The sequence below is a fragment of the Pristiophorus japonicus genome, chromosome 1, assembly GCF_044704955.1.
Source record: "Pristiophorus japonicus isolate sPriJap1 chromosome 1, sPriJap1.hap1, whole genome shotgun sequence".
In the NCBI taxonomy this organism is placed as follows: Eukaryota; Metazoa; Chordata; class Chondrichthyes; family Pristiophoridae; genus Pristiophorus; species Pristiophorus japonicus.
The window spans coordinates 343,931,107-343,948,113 of record NC_091977.1 but is presented as its reverse complement, the minus strand read 5'-3'; the positions used below and the strand labels follow the sequence as shown (position 1 = coordinate 343,948,113).

Here is a 17,007-nt window from a genome sequence, read left to right as displayed (position 1 = left end):
TAACTATGATCTTCCAAAACTCTCGAGTCAGGAATTGTCCCTTAGGATTGGAAAGTTGTCGATATCACTTCATTATTTAACAGGAAATGATAGACCTATTAGTCTAACGATTGCTGTAGGGAAGTTACTAGAATCTATTATTAGGGGCAGAGTGACTGAGCACTTGGACAAATATGAACTAATCAGAGAGATCCAGCATGGATTTGTAAAGGGTTAGTCATACCTAACCAATAAACAATTGCATTTTTTGAGGTCACTAATATGGTAGAAAAGGGAGTGTCAAAGCATGTTATTTACATGAACTTCCAGAAGGCATTCAATAAGCTTCCACACAAGAGACTACAAGGAAAAAGGGAGGCACGTGGAATTGGAAGCAACCTTGGATAGGGAATTGGTTAGGAGGTAGGAGACATAGTAGGGATAAAAGGCATGTGAACCAACTGGCAGGATGTGACTGGTGGTATCCTGAAGGGATCTGTACTGGGGATTCAGCTTTTAACTACATTTATACATGAATTAGATGACGGAACAGGGAGCTGTATATCTAAGTTTGCTGATGGCACGAAGTTAGTTGACAAAGTAACTGATGTTGATGAGAGCAGAAAGTTGCATCGGTACATTGGTAGATTAAATGATCAGACAAATCAAGTTCACCATGGGGAAGTGCAAGGTCATCCACTTTGGACCCAAGAAAGGTAGATCACAGCATTTTCTATATGGTAAGTTAGGACTTGGGCATTTAGGTGCCCATGTACAGAAATAACTAAAAACAAGTGGACGGGTACAAAATATAATTTAAAAGGCTAATGGAATGTTAGCCTTCATCTCAAGGAGACTGGAATACAAAATGGGTAACATTATGCTTCAGTGCGAAAGAGCCTTGGGTCAGACCCACCTGCTTTCAGTTTTGGGCACTGCACCTCAGGGAGGATATATTGGTCTTGGAAGGAGTGCAGCACAGCTTTCGTAGAATTATACCAGGGCTTCGAGGATTAAATTATGAAGACAGGTTGCATAAATTCAGCTTGTATTCCCTTGAGTATAAAAGATTGATGGGTGATCTGATCAAGGTGTTTAAAATGTTAAAAGGGAAGGTACAGAGAAACTATTCCCTCTGGTGGAGGAATTAAGAACAAGGGAACATAATCTTAAAATTAGAGTTACAACAAACAACATGATGCATTTATATAGTGTCTTTAGATTTGGCACAAAGCCACACAAGGACAGTTGACCAAAAGCTAGGTCAAAGAGGTAGATTTTAAGAAGCATCTTAAAGGAGGAGAGCGAGGTAGAGGCAAAAAGGGAAGGGGAATCCGGGGGAGGGGGTTTGGAATTCAAGAGCTTAGGGTCTAGGTATGGCCAGTAGTGGAGCAATTAAAATTGGGTGTGCGCAAGAGGCCAGAATTTGAGGAGCACAGAGATCTCGGTAGGTTATAGGGTTAGTGGAGGTTACAGAGATTGGGAGGGTTGAGGTCTTGGAGGGAATTGAAAGCAAGAATGAGAATTTTAAAATCAAGGCGCTGCCGGACCGGGAGCCAATGTATGTCAGCGAGCACAGGGGTAATGGGTGAACGGGACTTGGTGGGGAGTTTAGATACAGGCAGCAGGGTTTTGGCACAGAGCCACACAAGGACAGTTGACCAAAAGCTAGGTCAAAGAGGTAGATTTTAAGAAGCGTCTTAAAAGTAGATGAACGAGGTAGAGGCAAAAAGGTTTGTGAAATGACCTCAAGTTTACAGAGGGTGGAAGATGGGAGGCCAGCCAGGATAGCATTGGAATAGTTAAGTCCAGAGGTATGGATGAGGGTTTCAGCAGATGAGCTAAGGCAGGGGCAGAGTCAGGCACCGTTAGAGGTGGAAATATGTGGTCTTGGTGACACAGGAGATGTGGTCAGAAGATCATCAGGGTTAAATCGGACATCAAGATTGTGAACAGTTTGGTTCAGCCTCAGACAGTGACCAGGGAGAGGGATAGAATCGGTGGCTATGGAACAAAGTTTATGTTGGGGACTGAAGACAATGGCTTCAGTCTTTCAGATGCTTAGTTACAGGAAATTTCCGTTTATCCAGGATTGGATGTTGGACAAGCAACATGATCAAAACCTTTTTATTATTTAGAGTAGATATTGAGAGTGCTTCCTTTGTGAGGAAGAGCAAAACTAGAGGCCCTTAATACAAGATAGTCACCAAGAAATCAAATAGGGAAATTCAGAAAATACTTCTTTAACCAGAGAGTGGTGCGAATGTGGAACTCACTATGACAGACCCTACAGAGGCAAGATGGCCACCGGGGTGGCAGCTCCCCTGCCAAAACAACCTTATCCTTGCCATCTGCCTCCATCCGACGACACTTTTTCACCCCCAACCTCGCCCCTTCCACTATTTAAACTTCCCCTGGCCTTAATAGACCCTCTAATAGGGGTTGCATTTCTTTACCTAAAACCCTAAATCCCACAAATTTGGGCCTACCTCAGGCGCGAACCTTCCCTCCGAATCTCCACCCATCGGCGATGAGCGGACTATCCTCCAACCAGCAGTGACTGAGCCTCCTGCAGCAGCGACCTGGACCTCTCCCCTCTTTCGGCGAGCTCCTCCTTGAATGTGGCTGACTCAGCTGCTCCACCCGATCCCCGACAACGCCTGGTGAGCCAGTTGAGCCTCCGACCAGGCGGCTGGGCCTCTCCTCAACGGCGATCTGGCCTCCTCCCCTTCAGTGACGGCGGCTGGACCTCTCCTTCTCCACTAATGACTTGGCCTCTTCTCCTCCAGCACGCGGTGAGCACAATGGCTATGACCACCCTGATCTTCCACTTTGAACACTACTACAGGGAATGGTTGAAGCGAATAGTATAGATGCATTTAAGGAGTAAATAGACAAGCAAGAGGGAGAAGAAAATAGAGAGTTATGCTGATAGATTTAGATGAGGATAGACAGGAGTAGGCTCGAATGGATCATAAACGCCATCATGGACTTGTTGGGCCAAATGGCCAGTTTCGGTACTGTGTATCCTATGTAATCCCATGTAATATCCTTTATCAACATTCTCAGTGGTTGACTTATTGGCATAACCAGCTGGTTTGGAATGCTTTAGAGGAAACAAATTGGAAGAGGGAAAGTTTACTCACCTGTTCCAAAATGGGGCTTGAAACGATCTTTAATGCGATCCACAAGTGCTCCTAAGACATCTAGTCCAAGTAATGTAACCTGCAATAACAAAAAAATGTTTAAGTACAAAGATTCTACTAGTTTTTTCCTTTTTTGTAGTTAAGCAGGAAAATTTACTGGTATTATTACACTGCACCTTACATTTAACTGGACCAAGTGAATAGATATAAGCGTTGAGCTTTTATCTCAAAGATGACTTCAAGCAAGTCAATAAAAGGTACTGCGAGAAAGTTTTCAACTCTAATTTAATCAAGAAAAGTTTCTGCGTTCTATTTCACTTGCCCTGTTATTACATTAGTATTATACTGAAATGAATATTTCACAAAAACTCAAGTCAACATCAGTAGTAAAAATTCTCTCTCTCATTCTCTCATCCCCTCTCACCCGTTTCAGTTTGGTGTTCCACATCATTCATTAATTAAGAACATTTGGCAATTACTGCATGCAAAAATGTTGTGGCAATGTGTTTTATGACACTGGTTTTTCACTTCTGGAATGAGAGTTCAAATTCAGCCTTAAATGATGGGATGAAATTCTCATGTCTGCTGGCTGAATGAGTTCACACACTCCCAATGTAATTGCTGGTGAACATAGATCTGCAGCACAAAAGTGCCCCATATTTGACAATCTACTAAACAAAAACAATCTACTAAAAAAAAAGCATGACATATACCGATAATTGTACTTAATCAGCCAATCCATAATTTCATACAGCCTTGCCTATACTATGTCGCCAACTTAGATAAACTGATCCACCACTGCACTCTTATTTGCTGACTATGCATGCTGTTTGATAAGGCAGCAGTTTGAATCCATTCTGATCTGCAAGTTCAGATTATTTTTCCCCCTTGAATGCTGAGAGCGACTAGGATATAGCAACCATGATACCTGTTTATAACCTAAATTTGCACAAGATGGCAAGAAACTTAGGGAAGGTCCTACTGGACAGATATAACAGCATTAACAATTTTTTTTAAAAACCTTCCTTACGCAGAAGGAAGCCACAAATGTTTAACAACATAGATTAGGCTATACGACCCTTCGAGCCTGCTTTGCCATTCAATATCATAACTGATTTTCTATCTCAACTCCACTTTGCTGCCCTCTCCCTATATCCCTTGATTGCCCTCTCCCTATATCCCTTGATTGCCCTAGAGACAAAAAATCTATCTATCGCAGCCTTGAATATACTCAACAACTGAGCATCCACAGCCCTCTGGAGTAGGAAATTCAAAAGATTCACAACCCTTGAAGCAATTTCTCCTCATCTCAGTCCTAAATGGCCAAACCTATTATCCTAAGACTATGTCGCTTAATTCCAGATTCTCCAGCCAGGAAAAATAACCTCACAGCATCTATTTCTATGGTCAAAAGGGCATATGGTAAAACAAAACCAAACTGACGAACTGGTCATGTCCAAAGATAAATTGACTAAAACAGAAATATTTTTACCAATTTAAGGTTAATAACCTCAGCAGACTAAGGATAGGTATCCCAACTCAACTGAAGGAAACGAAAGCTGCTATCAGAGCTGCAAAAAGACACAGGAGGATAGAGAATAGGTGTGGCAGTGATAGAAAGGTCTTTGTCAGCTATGTTAGAAGTCAGAGAGTTATGAACGATGGTGTAGGGCCACTGAAGGATACTGCAGAGCAGATTAAGGTAGAGTTCCAGGATAATGACAGAAGTTGTAAATGACTACTTTCCATTAGTCTTCACTACTGAAGATGATGTTAGGTTACCAATATAACATAGCATCAGTTCTATCAGTAAAACTGTTAGTGAATGTGGACGTAGTCCTCACTAGATGTAGAGCTCTTAAATAGATCGGGCAGTTGGCCACAAATACATTCACCCAAGGGTGTTCAAAGAATGGGGGTTGCATTATTTGAGGCACTTGCTCATATTTAGACTGAAGATAGAGCCATGTGATGACTATATTTAAAAATGGCAATAAGTCAAAATCAAGAAACTTACTTTAACTTAAGTTATCAAGTACGTAGAAGGGAGCATTAGACACTGTACAATCACCTTGAAAGAAAAGCGGTTTTGAGAGAATCTCAGCATAATTCTGGAAAAGACTTTGGGGCCAATTTTCCACATGGCTGACTTTTGGCGCAATTGTCGAGGTACGTCTGACTTTTTTAGTGGCCGACTGCGCCAAAAAAAGTTACAACTTTCACTGGAATAAACTTAGAATTTGGAGCGACACAGATTATTAAGCTCTGTGCCAAAAACTGAGGTTGCCAGGGCAATGAGGGACACACTAAAGGGCTGAGGCTGGAAAGTGAAACATACGCGCTCCTATCCCAGCCCTAAAGGCCCCCCGCACCGTTCATATCCCGGGCCGAATGGCCACCCGCACCGCTGCTATGCCGGGCCGAATGGCCCCGCCCGTGGTGCCGCTGCTATCCCAGGCCGAAAAGCGCCCCCGCCACCACAGGTGCCATTCCTATCCCGGGCCGAAAGAACACAAGAACACAATAGGAGCAGGAATAGGCCACTTGACCCCTCAAGCCTGCTCCACCATTTAATAAGATTATGGCTGATCTGATCATGGACTCAGTTCCACTTCCCTGCCCACTCCCCATAACGCTCATCGCTCAAAAATCTGTCTATCTCCGCCTTAAATATATTGAATGATCCAGCCTCCAGAGTTTTCTGGGGCATAGAAGTGCATAGATTTACAACCTTCAGAGAAGAAATTCCTCCTCATCTTAGTTTTAAATAGGCGGCCCCTTATTCTGAGACTATGCCTCCTAGTTTTAGTTTCCCCTGAGTGGAAATATACACTCTGCATCCATCTTGTTTAGCCCTCTCATTATCTTACATGTTTCGATAAGATCACCTCTCATTCTTCTGAACTCCAATGAGCATAGACCCAAACTATCTTCATAAGTCAACCCCCTCAACTCTGGAATCAACCTAGTGAACCTTCTCTGAACAGCCTCCAATGCAAGTATATCCTTTCTTAAATACGGAGACCAAAACTGTACGCAGTACGCCAGGTGTGGCCTCACCAATACCCTGTACAGTTGTAGCAGGACTTCTCTGCTTTTATACTCCACCCCCTTGCAATAAAGGCCAACATTCCATTTGCCTTCCTGATTACTTGCTGTACCTGCATACTAACTTTTTGTGTTTCATGCACAAGGACCCCCAGGTCCCTCTGTACTGCAGCACTTTGCAATTTTTCTTCACTTAAATTATAATCTGCTTTTCTATTTTTTCTGCCAAAGTGGATAACCTCACATTTTCCAACATTATACTCCATCTGCCAAATGTTTGCCCACTCACTTAGCCTGTCTATATCTCTCTGCAGATTTTGTGTCCCCTCCTCACAATTTGCTTTCTCACCCATCTTTGTATCAGCAAACTTGGTTGCATTACACGCAGTCCCTTCATCCAAGTCATTAATATAGGATTGTAAATATCTGAGGACCCACCCCACTAGTTAATGTTTGCCAACTAGAAAATGACCTGTTTATCCCGACTCTCTGTTTTCTGTTAATAAGCCAATCCTCAAATCATGCTAATATATTACCCCCAACCTCGTGAACTTTTATCTTGTGCAGTAACCTTTTACGTGGCACCTTATCAAATGCCTTCTGGAAATCCAAATACACCACATCCATTGATTCTCTTTTATCCACCGTGCTCGTTACATTTTCGAAGAACTCCAGCAAATTTGTCAAGCATGATTTCTGTTATGTCTCAGTTGTTCTGTCTCAAATAAAGCAATGTGACTGAATACTGTAGACTTGAGTAAGTGTGACCTTAGTCTCTTTATTCTGACTCCAGAGTGCTGGCACAGCATGAGAGGCCTGCTTATAGGGATGCTGGGATCACTTGAGACTCCAACAGATGCGCCCTCTGGTAGCAGTAGAATTCTGGTACAATGTGTCGCGATTACCCCACAAAAGGCAGTCCGCCTGTATGGACATTTCATCTTTGTGCCGCTGGAATGGCTTGATCTCTTCATGCATCTCCGCTGGGACGCTGGATCAGCTCCCATGGAGGACAGTTTTTTTTTTTAAAAACAAGGGACAGTAAAGGATCCTGGCTGTTCCAGGTCCTGATCTGGCGGCCGTAACGGGTTACTTTTCGTTTTCAAATGCATCCATCACCAAGAGCAAGTCTGCAGGCTGTGCCATTTCCACCCCAGTGGTGGGCAATGGTAGCAGACAGAGCATCAGCGCAGTTCTCTGTGCCTGGCCGGTGGCGAATTACATTGTTATATACAGACAGCGTGAGCGGCCATCTTTGGATGCGAGCAGAGGCATTGGTCTGAATACCTTTGCTCTCAGAGAATAGCGATATGAGTGGCTCATGGTCAGTTTCTAACTCAAACTTAAGCCCAAACAAATACTGGTGCATTTTTTTCACCCCATAAACGCATGCCAGAGCTTCTTTTTCAATCATGCTATAGGCCCTTTCGGCCTTGGACAAACTCCTGGACGTATGGGCGACCGGTTGCAATGTTCCCGATTCGCTTGCTTGTTGTAATACACACCCGACCCCGTACGAAGACGCATCGCAAGCTAGTACTAATCATTTACATGGGTCATACAGAACAAGCAGTTTGTTGGAACATAACAGATTTCTGGCTTTCTCAAAAGCAGTCTCTTATGATTTCCCCCATACCCAGTCATCTCCCTTGCGTAGCAACACATGTAGAGGTTCTAGCAAGGTGCTTAACCTGGGTAGGAAATTATCAAAATAATTGAGGAGTCCCAGGAACGACCGTAGCGCCATCACGTTCTGTTATCTCGGCGCATTCTTGATGGCCTCCGTCTTGGCACCAGTGGGTCTGATGCCGTCTGCCATGATTCTTCTCCCTAAGAACTCGACCTCTGGCGCCAGGAAAACACACTGAGCGTTTCAACCAGAGTCCCACACGATCTAGCCGACTTAGAACCTCTTCCAGATTCTGCAAGTGTTCAATGGTGTCCCGACCTGTGATCAATATGTCGTCCTAGAAAACCACAGTGTGTGGAACCGACTTTAGCAGACTCTCCATGTTCCTTTGAAAAATAGCCACGGCCGATCAAATCCCAAACGGGCATCTATTGTAGATTTACAGACCTTTGTGCGTGTTAAATGCAGATGAGGCCTTTCAAAGATTCCGCCAGCTCATGTAGGCCGAGGTCAGGTCCAACTTGGAGAACATCTTCCCTCCTGCCAGCGTCGCAAATAGGTCGCCTGCCTTGGGTAGTGGGTACTCGTCCTGCAGCGAAAAACGGTTAATCGTTACTTTATAGTGCCCTTGACAACTGGAACAATCGGACTGGCCCACTTGTTGAACTCAACCGGCGCGATGATGTCCTCTCGTTGCGGCATGTCCAGCTCGATCTCTACTTTCGCTCGCATCATGTAGGGCACCACACATGCCTTGTGGTCGTGTACCACGAACCAAGTGGATCTGCACCTTCGCCCCAGAGAAACTTCCGATGCCTGGCTCAAACAACGGGAGCTTGCTCAAAACCTGGGCACAAGACGTCGTCGACGGACGAGAGCGGTCGGATGTCGTCCCAGTTCCAGCGGATTTTTCCCAGCCAGCTTCTGCCAAACAGTGCGGGGCCCTCTCCTGGTACAATCCATACTGGTAGTTCGAGCACCAATCCATCATCGGAGACTTTTACTGCTGCACTGCCAATTACAGGGATGAGCTCTTTAGTGTAAGTTCTCAGCTTGGTATGAATAGATCTCAGCTTGGGCCTTTGTGCCTTGTTGCACCACAGCCTCTCGAAGGCCTTTTTACTCATGATAGACTGACTCGCACCCATGTCCAGTTCCATGGATACTGCAATTCCGTTCAGTTCAACTTTTAACATGATCGGTGGACATTTCGTGGTGAAGGTGTGTACCCCATACACTTCTGCCTCCTCGGTTCGAGTTTCTAGTTCAGTTTGATCTGCCATGGATCGGTCTTCTTCTGCAACGTGGTGGTTTGCAGGGTTTGCAGCTCGTCTGCAATTTGGTTGGAGGTGTCCCATTGTTCCACAGCCTTTGCACGCATAGTGTTTGATCGCCTCCACAGCGCCATTTTCACGTGATGGTTCGTTATCGATTACTCGTCGCCAGTTGTCATGTCTCAAATAACACAAATGACTGATTACTGTAGACTTGAGTAAGTGTAACTTAGTCTGTTTAGTCTGACTCCAGAGTGCTGGCACAGCAAGGGAGGCCTGCTTATATGCAGTGCTCCCAAGGGATGCTGGGATCCCTTGGGACTCCAACAGATGCGCCTTCTATTGGCGGTAGAATGCTGGTTACAAGGTGTTGCAGACATAACAATTTTCCTTTCATAAAACCATGCTGACTCTGCTTGATTGAATTATGCTTTTCCAAATGTCGTGCTGCTGCTTCCTTAATAATGGACTCCAGCATTTTCCCAATGACAGATCTCAGGCTAACCGGTCTATAGTTTCCTGCTTTCTGTATGTCTTCTTTTTTAAATAGGGGCGTTACTTTTGCGGTTTTCCAATCCGCTGGGACCTCCCCACAATCCAGGGAATTTTGGTAGAGTACAACCAATGCATTCACTATCTCTGCAGCCACTTCTTTTAGCAATCTAGGATGTAAGCCATCAGGTCCAGGGGACATGTACGCCTTTAGTCCCATTATTTTACCGAGTACTACTTCATTAGTGATGGTGATTGTATTAAGTTCCTCCTTCCCTGTAGCGCCTTGATTATCCACTATTGGGATGTTTTTAGTGTCTTCTGCCGAAGACCGATACAAAATATTTGCTCAATGTCTCAGCCATTTCCCTGTTCTCCATTATTAATTCCTCAGTCTCATCCTCTAGGGAACCAACATTTACTTTAGCCACACTTTTCCTTTTTATGTACCTGTAGAACCTCTTACTATCTGTTTTTATATTTCGTGTCAGTTTACTTTCATAATCTATCTTCCCTCTCCATTTTTTTCAGTCGTTCTTTACTGGCTTTTAAAAATTTCCCAATCCTCTGGTCGCCCATTAGTCTTGGCCACATTGTATGCCCTTTGTTTTCAATTTGATACCCTCCCTTATTTCCTTAGTCACGGATGGTTAGCCCTTCTCTTACAGTCTTTCCTTCTCATTGGGATATATTTTTGATGCGAATTATGAAATATCTCCTTAAATGTCTGCCACTGCTCATCAACCGTCCCACTCTTTAATCTATTTTCCCAGTGATCTTTAGCCAACTCTGCCTTCGCAACTTTGTGGTCTCCTTTATTTAGTCCCTCCATAAAACCTACTTCTTTGCCCAAGCTTTTAGTCACCCGTCCTAATGGGCCAGATTTTGCTGTCAAAATAACGAACAGTGAGGCTAATGGCGCTCACTGTTATTTATGTGCAAATGGTACAGCAACTTCAGGTGTAAGGCAGAAGCACGGTTAAACTCAACAAAAGTCTAGAGGTGCTGTCGGAGTGACGATAACTGGCGAAAACGCCATCTTGCTGTCTGCCTCACCATTGAAATGTCTTGAATGGCATTAAATTGCTGTATTTGTGTGGTAGGGACAAACTAAACACGTCACAGAAAATTAAGTCAAGCCATTTCAAGTCTAAGTACCCTTTTAACAACGTGGTATGTGTTAATTACCAGTCAACCTCAAGTGTGGAGTCTCATTACCTCAAGTTTTAGTTGTTGTTGGAGATTTTTTTTAAATGTAAAAGTCTAACAAAATTAAAATGATACTTTTCATTTGTCGCTTTTTTTCCTCTCTCTCGTAATCCAAACTTTCTATCCCTCTCTTTATGTACCTGATTTAACATTAAATTTACCCACTCTAATTTACACTTCCTTCTCAGTCCTTGCACTGTTTATTTCACAATCCTTCAATCGGATTGTTTAAGGAGATAGTCAGATGCTTACCCAGATGCCCCTTTTCCCTTGCTGCGCCATCATCAGCTTGCACTTTCAGCAACTTGCCACGCAAAAAAAATGTAAAACACAAACATGCAAGGGCAAGACTCATCATAGGCAGTCCCTCAAAATCGAGGAAGACTTGCTTCCACTCTAAAAGTGAGTTCTTAGGTGACTGAACAGTCCAATACGGGAATTACAGTCTTTGTCACAGGTGGGACAGACAGTTGTTGAAGGAAAGGATGGGTGGGGAGTCTGGTTTGCCGCATGCTCCTTCCGCTGCCTGCGCTTGCTTTCTGCATGCTCTCAGCGATGAGACTCGAGGTGCTCAGCGCCCTCCCGGATGCTCTTCCTCCACTTAGGGCTGTCTTTGGCCAGGGACTCCCAGGTGTCGGTGCAGATCGCTGAAAGTTCAAGCAGAACAGGTGCTCACAAAGATCAAGTTACATTTTTTTCCAATATTTTTAAGGTAGGGCAGTCATTGTGTTGGAACAACATCGAACAGATTCTGATCAAATTAAATCGCAACATCATTGACCACCTTGTGATCTGAAGTGGTTTTGCGCTTCAAACATCAACTACAACAGGACATCAGCCTTTATGCATACAAAACAACCATCAGACTTATGTCGACACGTGAACAAAATTCTTGACAACAATTCTGATTCTACACTGAATGACAGGACACTATTTCCACAATGCTCTGGTAGCGCACTCAATCCGGTCGCGAATGTTTAGTACCAAATTGTGCAGCGCATGCGGCCTACACCAGCATGCTGTCCTCGGCTCCGTGCAGAGAAGATCAGAGGATTGGAAGGTCAGGACCTTCGGGAGCAAAGCACGGTGAGAACAGTGGGGGGGGGAAGAGAGAAAGAGAGAAAAGAACATGATGCAGGTCTAAAAGGAGGGGGAGGGGGGGGGGGGGCAGAATGAGAGCAAGTACATGATCCAAATGGGAAAATAGATCACATTCTCCCGCCTTCTGTTAGGCCTGGATCACATCCTTTCACCCCACACCCTTTACATCTGCACCACGCTCTCTCTCTCCTTCCCCCACCCACCCAGACCGCAGCGGTTCAAGAAGGCAGCCCCTCAAGCGCAACTAGGGATGAGCAATAAATACATTTTTTTAAACTGACAGTGTATTGTGTTGGTCCTACAACATGCTTAACATTATAGTTGTGTATTACTTGTTGGACTCAACTATTCCAATCTTCTTCTTGCCAGCCTACCATCTTGCACCCCCAGTGAACTTGAGCTCATCCAAAACTTTGCTGCACGAAACCAAACACGCAGCAGTTTCCATTCACCCACCACCCGTGATTGTTGACCTACATTGTTGGTGGACCACGAGCCAATGTTCCCACTAAGCTATGCGGCCGCACGTCTGGAGGTCCTGTGCAAGCCGCTTGCCAGCTTTTGAATGGGAGATATTACGCTCATAGATGAAAATCTGGATGGGCCACGCAGCCCATTTCAGGCACCATGCACCCAAAAGATAATTGGGGGGAACACTGTCCATCAACACCTTGATTTTAAAATTCTCTTCCTAGTATTAAAATCCCTCCATGGCATTCTATCTAAATCAGCAATGTGCATACTCCTAACCTGGGAGGGTGAGCTTTGTCTGCACTCTAAAAGCAGTAGTGTTAGAAAGGTGAGCTCTGGGATCTGGCTGTCACAATGAATGGATCAAATTACATGTTGCAAATATCTTGATTATTCCAGCAAGCAGGATCAAATTACACATTCCAGACAAATAGTTGGGTGTGTCTTATCCTCCAAGGAGACCAAATCTGGTCCCGTCTTCCAAGGGGACCAAATCTGGTCCCGTCTTCCAAGGGGACCAAATCTGGTCCCGTCTTCCAAGGGGACCAATCAGAAATTTGGTGCTGCAAATACACATTCATGGCAGAAACCAATTTACAAACTTCCAACACAGGCACTACACAAGACAACGTATTTATACTTCGTTTTTTTTAAAAAACCTAATTTAAGAAGCTACTTAACAAGAAAAGGAAACATCCTCTCTTTGAAGTGGAGAGAAATTAATCCTGCTAAATGCTGCTGGTGACTGCCAGCGAATTTAAAAAAAAGACATTAACATAGCCTCCATTCAGCTCAATCTTCTCTATCAGTGCGTTCATGAAATAGTTTGGTCCTGATGAGATGTTAAACCGGGGTGAGCAATTATTTGGACTGGAGGGCCAATAACAAGTTTTGGTGAGCTGTTGAGGGCCGCACAATAATGTTCCCCTAAGGTGCACGGCCGCGCTCTAATCACGAGGTCCTGCACAGGCTGCTCACTAAGTCCTGGAAGAGAGATGCTGCATGTGCAGTATTGTCAAGTGCTTTAAACTAATGAGTGGGGAACGTGGGGGTGGGGGTGGGGTGGGGGTGGGGTGGGGGGGGGGACGGGGGGGAGAAAGAGTTCAGGTGAGCGGAAATGTTAAAAAAGTCCAAGAATGAGAAGGCAATAAAGCAGGGTAGTACTGAGGGAAATATAAACTAGAGCGTGACAGGAAGGAAAAGAATGTATAAACATAAAAGTGTATCAAAAGGTGGGATCAAAGCAGGAAAAAAAAAAAGAGGTAAAAAAACAAATTTAAAAGCTCTTTATCTGAATGCACGCAGCATTCACAATAAAATAGATCAGTTGACTAAAAGAGTGACTAAAGTAAATGTTGGTCCCTTAGAAGATGAGAAGGGGGATTTAATAATGGGAAATGTGGAAATGGCTGAGACCTTAAACAATTATTTTGCTTCGGTCTTCACAGTGGAAGACACAAAAACCATGCCAAAAATTGTAGGCCACAGGAATGTGGGAAGGGAGGACCTTGAGACAATCACTATCACTAGGGAGGTAGTGCTGGACAGGCTAATGGGACTCAAGGTAGACAAGTCCCCTGGTCCTGATGAAATGCATCCCAGGGTATTAAAAGAGATGGCAGAAGTTATAGCAGATGCATTCGTTATAATCTACCAAAGTTCTCTGGATTCTGGGGAGGTACCAGCGGATTGGAAAGCAGCTAATGTAACGCCTCTGTTTAAAAAAGGGGGCAGACAAAAGGCAGGTAACTATAGGCCGGTTAGTTTAACATCTGTAGTGGGGAAAATGCTTGAAACTGTTAAGGAAGAAATAGCGGGACATCTAGATAGGAATAGTGCAATCAAGCAGACGCAGCATGGATTCATGAAGGGGAAATCATGTTTAACTAATTTACTGGAATTCTTTGAGGATATAACGAGCATGGTGGATAGAGGTGTACCGATGGATGTGGTGTATTTAGATTTCCAAAAGGCATTCGATAAGGTGCCACACAAAAGGTTACTGCAGAAGATAGAGGTACGCAGCGTCAGAGGAAATGTATTAGCATGGATAGAGAATTGGCTGGCGACCAGAAAGCAGAGAGTCGGGATAAATGGGTCCTTTTCGGGTTGGAAATCGGTGGTTAGTGGTGTGCCACAGGGATCGGTGCTGGGACCACAACTGTTTACAATATACATAGATGACCTGGAAGAGGGCACAGAGTGTAGTGTAACCAAATTTGCAGATGACACAAAGATTAGTGGGAAAGCAGGTTGTGTAGAGGACTCAGAGAGGCTGCAAGGAGATTTGGATAGGTTAAGCGAATGGGCTAAGGTTTGGCAGATGGAATACAATGTCGGAAAGTGTGAGGTCATCCACCTTGGGAAAAAAAAAACAGTAAAAGGGAATATTATTTGAATGGGGAGAAATTACAACATGCTGAGGTGCAGAGGGACCTGGGGGTCCTTGTGCATGAAACTCTTTTAGGTAAAACTGCCTACAAATCCATTAATCATCACTCACACTGCGCCTGAAAGGTGGAATTGAACCACTCTGTCGCTAGACAGCTACAGGTCTGAAGCCTGCATCCCAGACCACTGAGACTCATCCAGACAAATATTTCATCCCAAAAAGTTAGTTTGCAGGTGCAGCAGGTAATCAAGGAAGGCGAATGGAATGTTGGCCTTCATTGCGAGAGGGATGGAGTACAAAAGCAGGGAGGTCCTACTGCAACTGTATAGGGTATTGGTAAGGCCGCACCTGGAGTACTGTGTGCAGTTTTGGTCACCTTACTTAAGGAAGGATATACTAGCTTTGGAAGGGGTACAGAGACGATTCACTAGGGCTGATTCCGGAAATGAGGGGGTTACCTTATGATGATAGATTGAGTAGACTGGGTCTTTACTCATTGGAGTTCAGAAGGATGAGGGGTGATCTTATAGAAACATTTAAAATCATGAAAGGGATAGACAAGATAGAGGCAGAGAGGTTGTTTCCACTGGTAGGGGAGACTAGAACTAGGGGGCACAGCCTCAAAATACGGAGGAGCCAAATTTAAAATCGAGTTGAGAAGGAATTTCTTCTCCAGAGAGTTGTGAATCTGTGGAATTCTCTGCCCAAGGAAGCAGTTGAGGCTAGCTCATTGAATGTGTTCAAGTCACAGATAGATAGATTTTTAACCAATCAATAAGGAATTAAGGGTTACGGGGAGAGGGCGGGTAAGTAGAGCTGAGTCCACGGCCAGATCAGCCATGATCTTGTTGAATGGATGAGCAGGCTCGAGGGGCTAGATGGCCTACTCCTGTTCCTAATTCTTATGTTCTTATGTTCTTATTGACGGCACAAATAGATACAAAATGGGTATGATCAATAGCCATTACACAGACGCGGTTACAAGGCGACCAAGGCTGCAAACTAAATATTCAGAGGTATTTGACAATTCGGAAGGACAGACAGAAAGCAAAAGATGGAATAGCTCTGTTAATAAAGGATGAGATCAGTACGTTAGTGAGAAACGATATTGCTCAGAAGATCAAGATGTTGAATCAGTTTTGGTGGAGATAAGGAATAATAAGGGGAAAAGTCGCTGGTGGACGTAGTCTATCGGCCCCATAACAGTAGCTAGACTGTTGGACGGAGTATAAATCAAGAAATAATGGAGGCTTGTAAAAATAGAACGGCAATAATCATCGGCAATTTTAACCTTTATATTGATTGGACAAAGCAAATTGGCCACAGTAGCCTTGAGGAAGAGGTCATAGGGCCCAAGTTTCCACAAGAAAAAAACAAGCGCCCCTCCGAGCTGGGCGCCCGTTTTTCGCGCCTAAAACGGCGCCTAAAAAAATCCTCGGTAGTCTGCACCTACTTACAGGTCCTCTGGCCCTTGGCGCAGTCAGCACGAGCTGTAGGGGGGGCGGAGCCAGGTCCCGGCGCAGAAAACAGTGCCGGGACCTCTGCACATGCGCACTACAGTCGGCACGCAAGTGCAGTAGCTCCAGGCGCCGAACTGTGTGGGAGGGGCCCGAAGCACGCAGCCCCTAGCCCTGGCCCAATGGCCTCACTGGGGCTCCTCCCACGGCCAGCTCCTGCTCCCCGCCTGACAGACCAGACACTCGCTCCCCCTCCCCGCCGACCAGACCCGACCCGACACCTGCTTCCCCCCACCCCCCGCCCCCCGACGACCCGCTCCCCCCCCCCCGCCCCGAGACCCGTCCCCCACCCCGACCAGAGACCGGAGACCTGCTCCCCCCGCACCCCACTGACCCGACTCGCGCTCCTGTTCCCCGACCCGACACCCCCCCCCTCTCTCTCACGCTCCCTCCCCCCTCTCTCCCCGCCACTCTCTCTCTCCCCCACTCTCTCCCCCACTCCCCCCCTCCCCCCGCTCCCCCCCTTTCCCTCCCCCCCCCGCTTCCCCCCCTTTCCCTCCCTCCCTCCCCCCCCCCGCTTCCCCCCTCTCCCCCCCCCGCTTCCCCCCTCTCCCTCTGCTCCCCCCTCTCTCTCCCCCTCTCTCTCTCTCCTCTCCTCTCCCCTCCCCCCCTCTCTCTCTCTCCCTCTCCCTCTCTCTGTCTCGCCCCCTCTCTCTCTCCTCCTCTCCCCTCTCTCTCTCCCCCTCTCTCTCTCCTCCCCCCTCTCTCTCTCTCTCCCCCCTCTCTCTCTCCCCCCTCCCTCACTCCC

The 17,007-nt window shown here is 45.6% G+C and overlaps 1 protein-coding gene and 1 non-coding gene across 7 annotated transcripts in view; both read right to left on the bottom strand.

The window, feature by feature from the left end:
- LOC139273284 (CLIP-associating protein 2-like) overlaps positions 1 to 17,007 on the bottom strand; it is a 650,606-nt gene that overhangs the window by 608,750 nt on the left and 24,849 nt on the right. For 5 of the 6 annotated variants that reach the window (XM_070889996.1, XM_070889987.1, XM_070890014.1 and 2 more), the window contains exon 2: positions 3,126 to 3,204. In XM_070889996.1, coding sequence (XP_070746097.1) covers positions 3,126 to 3,204 — 79 coding nt within the window. Of the gene's footprint in view, positions 1 to 3,125; positions 3,205 to 11,030; positions 11,085 to 17,007 lie in introns of those variants that run through there. The other variant, XM_070890024.1, reaches the window with a different exon arrangement.
- On the bottom strand, positions 14,858 to 14,944 carry trnastop-uca (transfer RNA opal suppressor (anticodon UCA)). The gene has a single exon. It is a non-coding gene; the product is annotated as a tRNA-Sec (tRNA).